This window comes from Oryzias melastigma, linkage group LG5 (assembly GCF_002922805.2).
Source record: "Oryzias melastigma strain HK-1 linkage group LG5, ASM292280v2, whole genome shotgun sequence".
In the NCBI taxonomy this organism is placed as follows: Eukaryota; Metazoa; Chordata; class Actinopteri; order Beloniformes; family Adrianichthyidae; genus Oryzias; species Oryzias melastigma.
In genome coordinates this window covers 28,301,867-28,312,876 of record NC_050516.1, presented here as the reverse complement: position 1 = coordinate 28,312,876, position 11,010 = coordinate 28,301,867, and the positions used below count along the sequence as shown (strand labels likewise).

Here is an 11,010-nt window from a genome sequence, read left to right as displayed (position 1 = left end):
CCGAAGAAAACCCACACATAGAACTCCACACAGCTCCTCGCATGGGCAGGACAACACCTTCTAATTCAAGTCTTAAAAGTCTGTTTGGACTGAATGAAAACAGGAAGCACCAAATGTTGCAGTTCATCACAAGGCCACTGGGGGCAGTCTGCAGAAAATAGCAATTTCTCACCGACGCCCATGTCATAAAATGAGTTTTAACAGCACAACAAACCAAATGTTCGGTCTGGTGTCAGAAACATTTTGGATTTTTTCTTTAATCTACTCATGACAATCTTTATGGAAGCCCAAACTGTTCTTAATTAAATAAATAAATACAACATTATTTAATCAAACAACACTCCAATAAAAGTATTTTCAATAAATAATTGACCATTTTATTATGAAATACATTTAATTAAAATTTAAATGGACCATTTTATTATGAAATACGTGTCATTTTTACTTTAAAACATAATTTTTATGTTAAAAACATTTCATAATAAAAATATATATCATAATATATTTTTTTTTCATGTTGGATATTATTATAATCATGTGAGGGTTATTTTGTAGAAACATTTATTTCAAAATTACTGTTTTCCAAAGTGTCCTTTTTATTTCACAATGCTGTTTTTCAGAACGACGTATTTATTTCATGATGAGCTTTTTCCGAATAATAACTCTGTCTGTCAATCACTGAAAGTGGGTGGGATCTAAACGTTCATTGGCTGATCCTCTGAAATCGACTTGTATGCCTAGACTCCTGCTCTACTGTGTGTCGCCCCGTACATGAAAAAAAAAATATTATGATATATCTTTTTTATTATGAAATGTTTTTAACATAAAAATTATGTTTTAAAGTAAAAATGAATTATATTTCATAATAAAATGGTCCATTTAAATTTTAATGAAATGTATTTCATAATAAAATGGTCAATTATTTATTGAAAAGACTTTTATTGGAGTGTTGCTTGATTAAATAATGTTGTATTTATTTATTGAATTAAGAACAGTTTGGGCTTCCATAGAATAAAAGCATCGGTACACGTTTCAATTTCTGGATTCAAAGAATCTCCCAGTTAGGAGCAGCAGCTGTCTATTTTTAAGCATTCTTTTCTCTCAGTTTTTGTAGATTTGGTCGCAAGACATTCAAATGTAGTCAGAAACTACACGTTTTAGCATTTTGTTTGTGTTCAAACTCTAAAGATATTCTGTTTTAAGAAATAGGCGTCAATGAGCAAACGTTTTAATGTTGCATATATAAATATTGTGTGTGGGAAGTACTTTATATTGATACTGAATATATGATTTGAAGCATTTCCAAAAATTAGCTTTCATATTGTTTTTGTCATATTTTTTATTTTTTTTAACATTCAACTGATCAGAAAAATGATCTGAACTGTGACCCTAAAACCGTGACACGATGCAAACCGTGAGTTTTGTGATCCGTTACACCCGTATAATAAAATTTTTTTCTTATTTTGTGCAAAAAATTAAAGACAATTTGTGCAACATTGCTGAAATCAGTAATACTGTCTTTGACAAGCATTTTTTGTTCCCCTCACTTGAAAAGGGCTGGGCATCCAAAATTGAAGGCTGATTCACTCAGACTGTCACTTGAGAATATTTTTCCAATCTTTATTTATTTTACATTTGGTGAGTCAGAAGTCAATTGGTAAAAACCTTAAAACACACATAATAATGGCAAAAAAATAATTTTAAGTGCTTCAATTAATTAGCAACCTCCCTAATTTTAAAGTGAATTAATGTACTTATTTTAATTACATTTAAATTTAAGTTCATACATCAAATCCTGCTTTTTTATTTAAGAGTTACTTTAAATTAACATTAGCAACAAATAATTACATTGTTGGAAACGTCACATTATAAATTTACCAAAGTTACACCGTACAGCAGCAGGTTAAACATTGAAGTGCATGAAAGCGAAAATTCGATGGCTGCTGAAGTGTACACAAACAACGGCGAAGGACGCGCCCAGTTCCCACAGCAAACAGGAAGTAAGCAAACGCAGTCATTCTTGCGCTCAGACAAAGTCATTTCTTACCGGCTGGATCTGCTACAGATGGAAGATAAATGCTGGCAGGTAGACATGCTTCACACACGCACTACAGAGCCTGAATCTCACCGGAGCTTCTCCCGAATTAGCGCGTGCGTCGCTATTAAAATTCCGACCCAGCGCGGTCATCTGCACAATAGTTCCAGGGCGTGACACAGACGCTCTGCGCAACAGCCTCTTCAAGTGAAAAATATAATATCGATACTTGGTGAGAACCCACAGAGAATCGATCGCAGGACTAAATATTGCGATATATCGCAATATCAATATTTTGGCACACCCCTAGTATCAAGGGCTGCCTTGAGTCTCCTCTCCGGAGCCACCCTCGTTGTTTGAACCCCATCTGGGGGTTGAAGCTCTGTGTCAGCTGGATTCTCCGGCTGCTCCTCCGGGGTCGGTGGGTCTTCATCGGGCTGCTGGGTGGTCTGAGATGTGGGGCTCCAGGTCTGAGGCGGGGACTGAGGCTGAGGCGGCCTCTGCAGGGGTTGTTTGGGTGGAAAGCCTGAGTAGGGCCGCTGCTGCAGTTGCTGCAGGTGCCACCCCCGCACGTTTCTGCAGCACCCACCGCCGCTGCTGCCGCAGCCGCAACAGCTGCTGCTGAAGCATCGTGGTTTGACTGGTGGCTTTCCCCCTAATGGTGGTCTCCACTGAAGAATTCAGCTGAGTCGGTTGAAAGGTTTCTCTGAGGGACATCTTACTCGTCTTTTGACCCCCACAGGTTGAAGGGGAGATTAATGATTCATTGAAAATGGCGGGATACGTCAGAGCTGCAGGAGTCTGGGTCTCTTCACCCTCCAGGAATTCTGCAAGTAAAATGGTAAAACTGATATATAGATGCATAAAACAGAATACGTGTCATAATGGAAAGAACCTTACCAAATTCTGGTGGACTCAAGTCGACAAAGTCTGTGAGTTAAAAAAAAACTGTTAAAATTGATATTTAGATCCATCCATCCATCCATCTTCTCGGCCGCTTCTTCCCTTTCGGGGTCGCGGGGGTGCCGGAGCCTATCCCGGCCACTTATGGGCGAAGGCGGGGTACACCCTGGACAGGTCGCCAGTCTGTCACAGGGCCTCAATCACACACACATCCACTCTCACATTCACACCTAGGGGCAATTTAGAGCCACCAATTCACCTATGAAGCATGTTTTTGGATGGTGGGAGGAAGCCGGAGTCCCCGGTGAAAACCCACGCATGCACGGGGAGAACATGCAAACTCCACACAGAAAAGTCCCAGCCGGGAGTCGAACCGGGGCCTTCTCGCTGTGAGGCAAGAGCGCTAACCACTGCGCCACCGTGCAGGCTATTGATATTTAGATTAAAAATAAAATAAATATTTCTTACCGTCATAGAAGTTGTCTGTTTGATCGTGGTGAACATCGGCTAGAGTTTCTTTAAAAAAAATAAAAATCTTTGTTAAAACTATGTTTCAGACACAGTTGGCTTTTCATTTAAAAGTTTTACTGACCTTTTTTCTTTGCAGCTTTGATCAAAGACATGATGGTTAGAAGCAAGGAGGGGTGTCTGGACTAGTCTGACTCCAGCAAGAAATGGTGGTTCTTATACCCCCAAAAGTGTTGGGATGGTACAAACGTATTCATTGAAAATGGTGAAGGCTGGACTTAGGTTGGGGGTTTGTTAAAAAGGACTATTTTGTCTTCCAGAGGGATGAGCAGCTGGTCCGACCCAGCAGAGGTCATGAGGTTTCGTAGCTGCAAGCTATGTGAGCCCCTTTGGATGAACAAAGAAAATACACAACCAGCTACACACTGAAGCCTAGTGAGTGTCCCCAGATTGGTGCTGAACATATTGTTAATTTAAAGTTTTCTACCCCTCAGAAGTAACCGGATCCCCTGCACCAGCCTGCCTTCTTCCCCTCGGACGCACACAGAAACCAACAGAGCCCCGCGGATGATAAAGTAGCATTTAAACTATTAAAAAAGTCTTCTCAAGTAATATTGTTGTAATTTTTGTTTTGTAATACAAATATATTTTATATACATTTTATATAATCGTTTTATATCCGGGGGGTTGGGCTATCAAAGTTTGACAAAAACGTATCCCGCTCTTTCAGAGAGGGAGGGGTGGAGAGGGCCCGTCAAAAGTTTGACGAAAGGGGTATCCACTTTGGGGGGGGGCATCTGTAGAAAGTTTGATGAAAAGGTACTCCACACTTCCGGAGAGGGAGGGGTGGGAGGACTCGGCTCTTCTGGAAGGGGGTTGGGGGACTGTAAAAAGTTTGAAACGTAATGGTTTTACTCTTCATAGTGCATTGTTAAATATGGAGTCAGACTAGTCTCATAATTCAGAAATGCACAGTTTATTTCACAAATCCACACACTCCAATTCACAAATCTAATTATATGCAAACATGCAATATACATTTGGAAATGCACACTAAAGGTTTCACAAACACACACGCTGTGTTTCACACACTCACACTGCACACTGTTACTCACAAATGTGAAAGCCGTTTTTCCACAAAAACACAAACGTTTCAGAAACTCATAAAAAGTGTTCCAAAAATCCACAATAAATGTTTCACAAACCTAACTTTTAGCTGCACTTGTAATATAAACTCTTAGATCAAGTGAACTACAGAATGCGCATGTACAACCCCCTCACATTTATAAATCTCTTCACATTGGTGAGAGAAATCCCAGGATGTGGATGTATTACCCCCTTTTCCTTTGTGAATCTCTCCACATTTGTGAGAGATTTTGCTGCGGTGAATTTTGAGACTCTCCTAACGTAGCAGGTCAGCCGATGCCATCACTGGCTACCGAATCTGTCAATCAAAGTAACCGGGATCAGTCTTAGCCTGTAAGTAACGCATTTAGTTTTATATCGTTGATTCAGATTGCTTCATTTGATTCAAGTCTTGTTTTAATGCCAGAAATAATTTTGGAGAAAAGATGAATGATTCATTAAAAGATTCATATTTTTTTAATTAGCATATAGCTTAAACACTTCAAGTTTTAAAGCTAATGATTGTTAAGATCTGTGTTTTACATCCAGTTGCCGCACGAACCGATTAGTCGACTAATCAAAAAAAATATTCAGAGATTAGTCGACTATTGAAATAATCATTTGTGGCAGCCCTATTCCTGTCAAATTATTTTTATATTACACACTCTGGTATCATTTAAAAAGTCTATGTAGCCCACTGTACAGTGCATTATTGACAAAATACATTTATTTGCATTTTAAGGCCCCTGAAATATTTTTTTTTTTTCAACAAAAATGTCCCAGTGTGTAGCAAATGGTTAATAATCCAACATTGTCAACTCATTACTTTTTGGTAATGTACATAAGAAAATTTACATAAAACTGTTGAATTGGTGTGTATTGTATTCCTGATGGATTTGTAATTGTGTGTTTGTGGCATTATTTTCATGTGATTGTCAGGGTGAGAGGAGATCACGGTGGAGAAAATGTGAGCATTGCAGAATTAATGTTCACAGTTCGTGCAATTGACACCAACAGCTTCATTGTGGGAAAGAGTGTACACAATCAGCGGTGAGTTGTTTTGGAAGTTTTAATATCTACATCGTTTTTTTTTTACTATATATATATATATATATATATATATCTCAAATGACATTTTTTTTGTTTGTTTCCTTCCAAATACATGATTGAGAGCCTCTGACGTGATGTCTTCATGAGTGTTACTGGTTACATTACAATATCCTGCACTCTCTTGAGGACCAAGACTTGCTCAACATCAGTAACATCCTTCACTTATTCTGCTGCCACTACGTTTTCCTGCCACGCATCCAGGCCAGTTTGGATGTCTTCAGTGAGGCATGGGACAACCGTATTCTGATTCCAGAGATCAAATGGGAGGAGATTGGATGGATACATGACTAAACCTCATCCTGGGATCAACGTCCCGGTGTTAGACCATCCTCAATCGGATCCACAAATGTTGGAACTGCAAGACACTATAAATCCATTGCAACATTCAGATTCCTTTGGAGTAGACATACTGTATATCTTCACACTGTCCAATATGTAGAGAGCCTACTAATGTAGGCTACATAATTACATTCCATCATGGTGGATGGCAGAAGCTATTTTTTTTCAAAGCAGAAATAGTTCTTCGATTGACTTTGAGCCGTGGGTAGATAACTAATCAATAACACCCAAAAATGGCTTATTTAGAAATAAGCAACCCTTTAAAATACAACAAATATCCATGTACTGCTTTCTTATGGTCTGTTACTAGTATCCAAATACAGTACCAATACTCATTCTTGTATATTCAAGTATAAATATGAATCTATACAAGTCTAGTGGAGTTTATAGTTCTGTCAATTTAATTATATATTATTATATGTAGAATGTTGGAATTTAGGTAAAGAAATGTTAAAAAGTGAACATGCTATTGTCACCAGAAGGCAAAAAAACCCTTAAAGCTAAAGAGTCTGAAGCTTCTTATTTTCAAAGTACAGCTATTGAGGGTTTAATTTTTTAGATAAAACAAATAATTTTACCGTTTTAACTTTACTAACAAAATTACATGGACCATAATAAAATATAAATATAATTTGACAATGATTTTGTTCTAAATAATGAGGTATAAATGATAACAATGAAATAAATGCTTTGCTATTCATCCAATGGAGACATTCATACCAAACCTTAGATTAAACGCTTACAGACATGTTCAGATTTCAAGGGCTTAAACAAATTTTCTTTAAAAAGAATGTTTTTATAACAATAAGAGCTTTTAATTTTTTACCCAGTATCTTAATAGAAATGTGTTCAAATTAAGCTTTTAAAAAACAACCGAGGTCACATTTTGGAGCTGCATATTTTAAATGAGGTATACTAAAGTAAAAGAGTAAAAGTGTAAAGTACTAGAGTAAAAGTGGAATGAGATGTAAATTTTGATTGTGTAATTGATGTAATTGTCAATATTCTGGATATAGGAACTCTTTTTTTAATTGCCATTTAAAATGTATGAATTAATGTGCTTTATGTATTTTTGGGATAGCATAAAACTGTTTGGGTACCATATGTGGCGACTGATCCTAGGGGCCCAGACTGAAAGAGGTCCCATGGAGGCCCCCAATGATGACAAAATGATAAAACAAAAAAAATAAATAATTCCAGTAAATCAATAACCAATATATAGTTGCAAATATTTTGATTTTTAATGTCAAGGTAACAATAATTATATATTTTGTTCTGGAAACATCGTCTGCTTTCATCTTGTTTGTTGGTTTTTTACTTTTTACTGATCTGAAAAGTCCCCATCAGTCAGCAGAGGGACGATAGCCACATCCACAGGCTGTCTCTCCAAGATGCTCGACAGTCAATGATACAGCCTTTGGAGGATGTCACGCCCCAGTGGTTGCTAGAAAATGAATAAAAACATGGATTAGATATTTTAACTCACTTAAATCACAAAACTACAAATGTTTTAATTGGGTCTCTTTTATATACTTTTGCAATAATAATTTGGGCTTTTATTGAAGAACAGCTGAAAACAACAAGACACTGACTGTGATCACAGAACCCTACATGAAATGATATAGCAGTGATTATTTTGTACAGTGCCAGAGCTCATCAGCCGGAATTTAAAGGTGAATTTCTTTAAGTATTGCCTCTCATGACCCTTCCTAAACATTTATGCACCAGTGATGTTGCTGCTAGAGGAAAGTAGGGCGAACTAGCTCAAGTAGCCAACACCAACAGATATTTAAACCAGCGGTTTCTGCACAATGCCCTATCAGGAAGCTACCAACTGACCAATTGGGATTCTTGTCATTTTGGCATTTTTCACAATTCGCTATTTTCTGGGGATTTAATGTTAAAAACTGCTAATGAAGTTTCAAGCAACAGTGGATTCATGCCTTTGTCATACATATCACAAAAAAAATTTTTTTCCCCCTATAATGTTGCACTTGTCTGCCACGATTAAAAGTCCGGATGGTGAATAGGGATGGGAATTGAGAACCGGTTACCGATTTAACAATTCCTTGGAATCGACCGCCATTATTTCAAACAATTCCTTTATCGATCCCCGTCTGCGCGCGTGACGTCATCACGTACGTTACAAAAACGTATGTTGTGCAGTAGAGCGACAAAAACATGGGGACAAGGCAGCAGAAGCGTTTCAAAGCTTGGTTACATTTCATTAAAAAAGATGATCTTGGGGACAGAGCTGACCTTGAATCCAGTCTCTCTGCTTTACAGTGACATTAAACGTAATCCACCTCTAGCAGACTGTATGATATCCGCACATACGCTGCACGTCAGAACATCTTCCTGTCATGGATAAGTGAGAAACCTCCTTCTAAAGCAAACTGGCGTAGACTTATCACTGAACTTTTCCCTCTGGAATACTTGACCTGTCTGCTCCACTCCACCAAGGATCATTTTATGAAGATTTGGACACCTTATCTCCGTTTCACCAGTCTCAACACAGCCTTTATACTAAAAAGTCTAATTTTTGAATAATAATTGATGGGTTTTTCTAAAAAAATGTTTCTCTTTTTCAAAAATGGTATATATAATTTTTAATTATTATTTTTATGTATTATTATTATAGTTATTACTATTTATTCACTTATTTATTTTTTAACACTGTTGGAATTCTTTTTTTCTCTCTCTCTCTCTCGAAACAATCTTTATGACTCTGGATTAGTACTGTGCTGATCTGTGTTTATGTTTGAAAATATGTTTAAGAGGCAATAAAAAAAAGAAAAAAAAAAGAGGAAAACACAGCGACTTACAATGCTTGCAAAGTAGGTATTTCGACAAAAGGGGGAAATACTTAGAATATGCAAAATCATTTGCTCACAAAACACAGAATCATTTTAAATGAATGCTGTGTTTTTGAACCGATTCGTGGTAAAAGGTTTGCACCCGGTTTCCACAGTAGATGCTCCTGATTTTCGGTAAGTGATAAGCGAGTGCATTTATTAAATTATAGTTTAAACCAGAGAATGTCAAAGTTGTTCTCCTCTAACCAGATGTTTCACTCATTTTTTTTAGAGAGATGACAAAGATTCTCAACCCCAAGTACACAGCTCCAAGCAGAGACTCTTTAAGCAATCACTTGATCCCGGCTTGGTATGGGGTTGAAAAAGCAAATTCAATTTCTGAGCTTAAACATGTGTCAAAGGCAGCCATCACTGCTAATGGGTGGACAAGTTTCAGCCAGGACCATTACCTCACTGTAACACTATATTATGTGAAGGATGGCCAGGCTCAAGAAAAGGTTCTATAAAACCAAGGCAGTGTACCACACACAGACAGGGACAGCTGTAGCAGAGGAGATTAATGAGATATTTGAGGAGTACGGTGTCAGAGAAAAGATTGTGGCAGCCTCTGTTGACAATGCTGGAATTATGGATGTATCTATTAAAAAAACGACATATTATTAAGTTTCCATGTTTTGCGATCTCCAACTGGGCGGCAAGAATTCGCTCTGTCATCCTATGGCTGAAGAGGTCCCTCATGGCAAAAGTGGTTCTTAAGGAGAAGCAAGAGTTGCTCAGTAAGCTTATTGTGGTAGTATCATAACATCAACCATTTTGTAAATTATTAGATCATGATCATATTGTGTATGTTCCTCCTCAGAGCTGCCCAAGCATATGCTCCTCCTAGATGTAAAGACCGGGTGGAACTCTCTATATCTGATGATGGAAAGATTCTGTGAGCAGTTTTCTGCCATCCAGGCTGCAGCCATTGACCCAAGAATCAGAATATATACATAATTTATGTATTTGCGTTTATTTTAAATTGCAGACTGGCTAAAATGGGCAACGATGACTTAAGAAAAGCAGAGGAATTTGTGCTGCTCATGCAGAAGCACTACTATTCCACACTGGCAGTCTCCAGTGACAAAAGTCCAAACTGTGGTGAGATTCTGCCCATTCTGCTGATGGATGGAAAAGTTTTAGTCAGGACCATTAGCTCATAGTAACACTGCATTATGTGAAGAATGGCCAGGCGTAAGATAAAGTTCTCTAAACAGAAGCCCAGGTGCAGAATGACACACTCAGTAATGCAAGCAAGGTGACATGAAAACAATACTTAACACACAGTGAGGCTCTGTGCAGTGCTTAAGTGTCCTGTAGGTGATTGGCAAATGAGAGACAGCTGAGCTCCAGGAATTGTGCCTAGGGGCTGCTGGGAGATGAAGCGCAATCAGTACTCTGGAGATGGCTCCTGATGGTGACTAGAGGTTGAGACAGAGCTGTGACAAAAAAACAGATATAAATAGAATGACAAACATAAATACTTAAGGAATGTAATGAGGTTACATTTTCCTCCCTTCTAAAAAATTTAAGTACAATGATATCCAGAAATTTCTTGAGGAGGCCACCATCATGGACACGTTTTAAATCCATAGCGGAGAGGGATGAAGTCTGAGACAGGATCAGGGAAGGGATATATATATATATATCTCAGATCATTCGATTTAATATATATATATGTGCCAAAAGCGCTTTACAGTCACTGACTGTGGATTCACACCCACACCCACCATCTGTGTATGAATTCTAATGAATTCCCCACCCTGTGAGATTAATAAAAGTATCCTAAATATATATGTATATATGTGTGTGTGAAGGGGGTGTGGGTGCGTGTGTATATATAGATATGTGTAAATATATATATTTAAGTATGTAATATATATATATATATATATACATATTTATATATATATGTGTATATGTATATATATGTACAAATATATGTATATATATTTCATTTAGCACTACATATATATGTGTATAGTATATATAATGTATATCTATACATATAATGTATATGTGTGTGTGTGTACATAGTTTTTATATATGTATGTATATTAAAATCTATATATACATTATATATACACATTTATGTATGGATGTGTGTAGATATATATACGTGTGTTTGTGTGTATAAATATATATATATTTACATATGTATATATAAATGTGTAT

The 11,010-nt window shown here is 37.2% G+C and overlaps 1 protein-coding gene across 1 annotated transcript in view; it reads right to left on the bottom strand.

Moving 5' to 3' along the window:
* Positions 1–3,946, bottom strand: part of LOC112145274 — a gene marked incomplete in the record, with an annotated part of 11,260 nt that extends 7,314 nt beyond the window's left edge. Inside the window, 2 exon segments of the mRNA XM_024270410.2 lie at positions 3,407–3,454; positions 3,531–3,946. Coding sequence (XP_024126178.1) covers positions 3,407–3,454; positions 3,531–3,561 — 79 coding nt within the window.
* Positions 3,947–11,010: the final 7,064 nt, after the last annotated feature.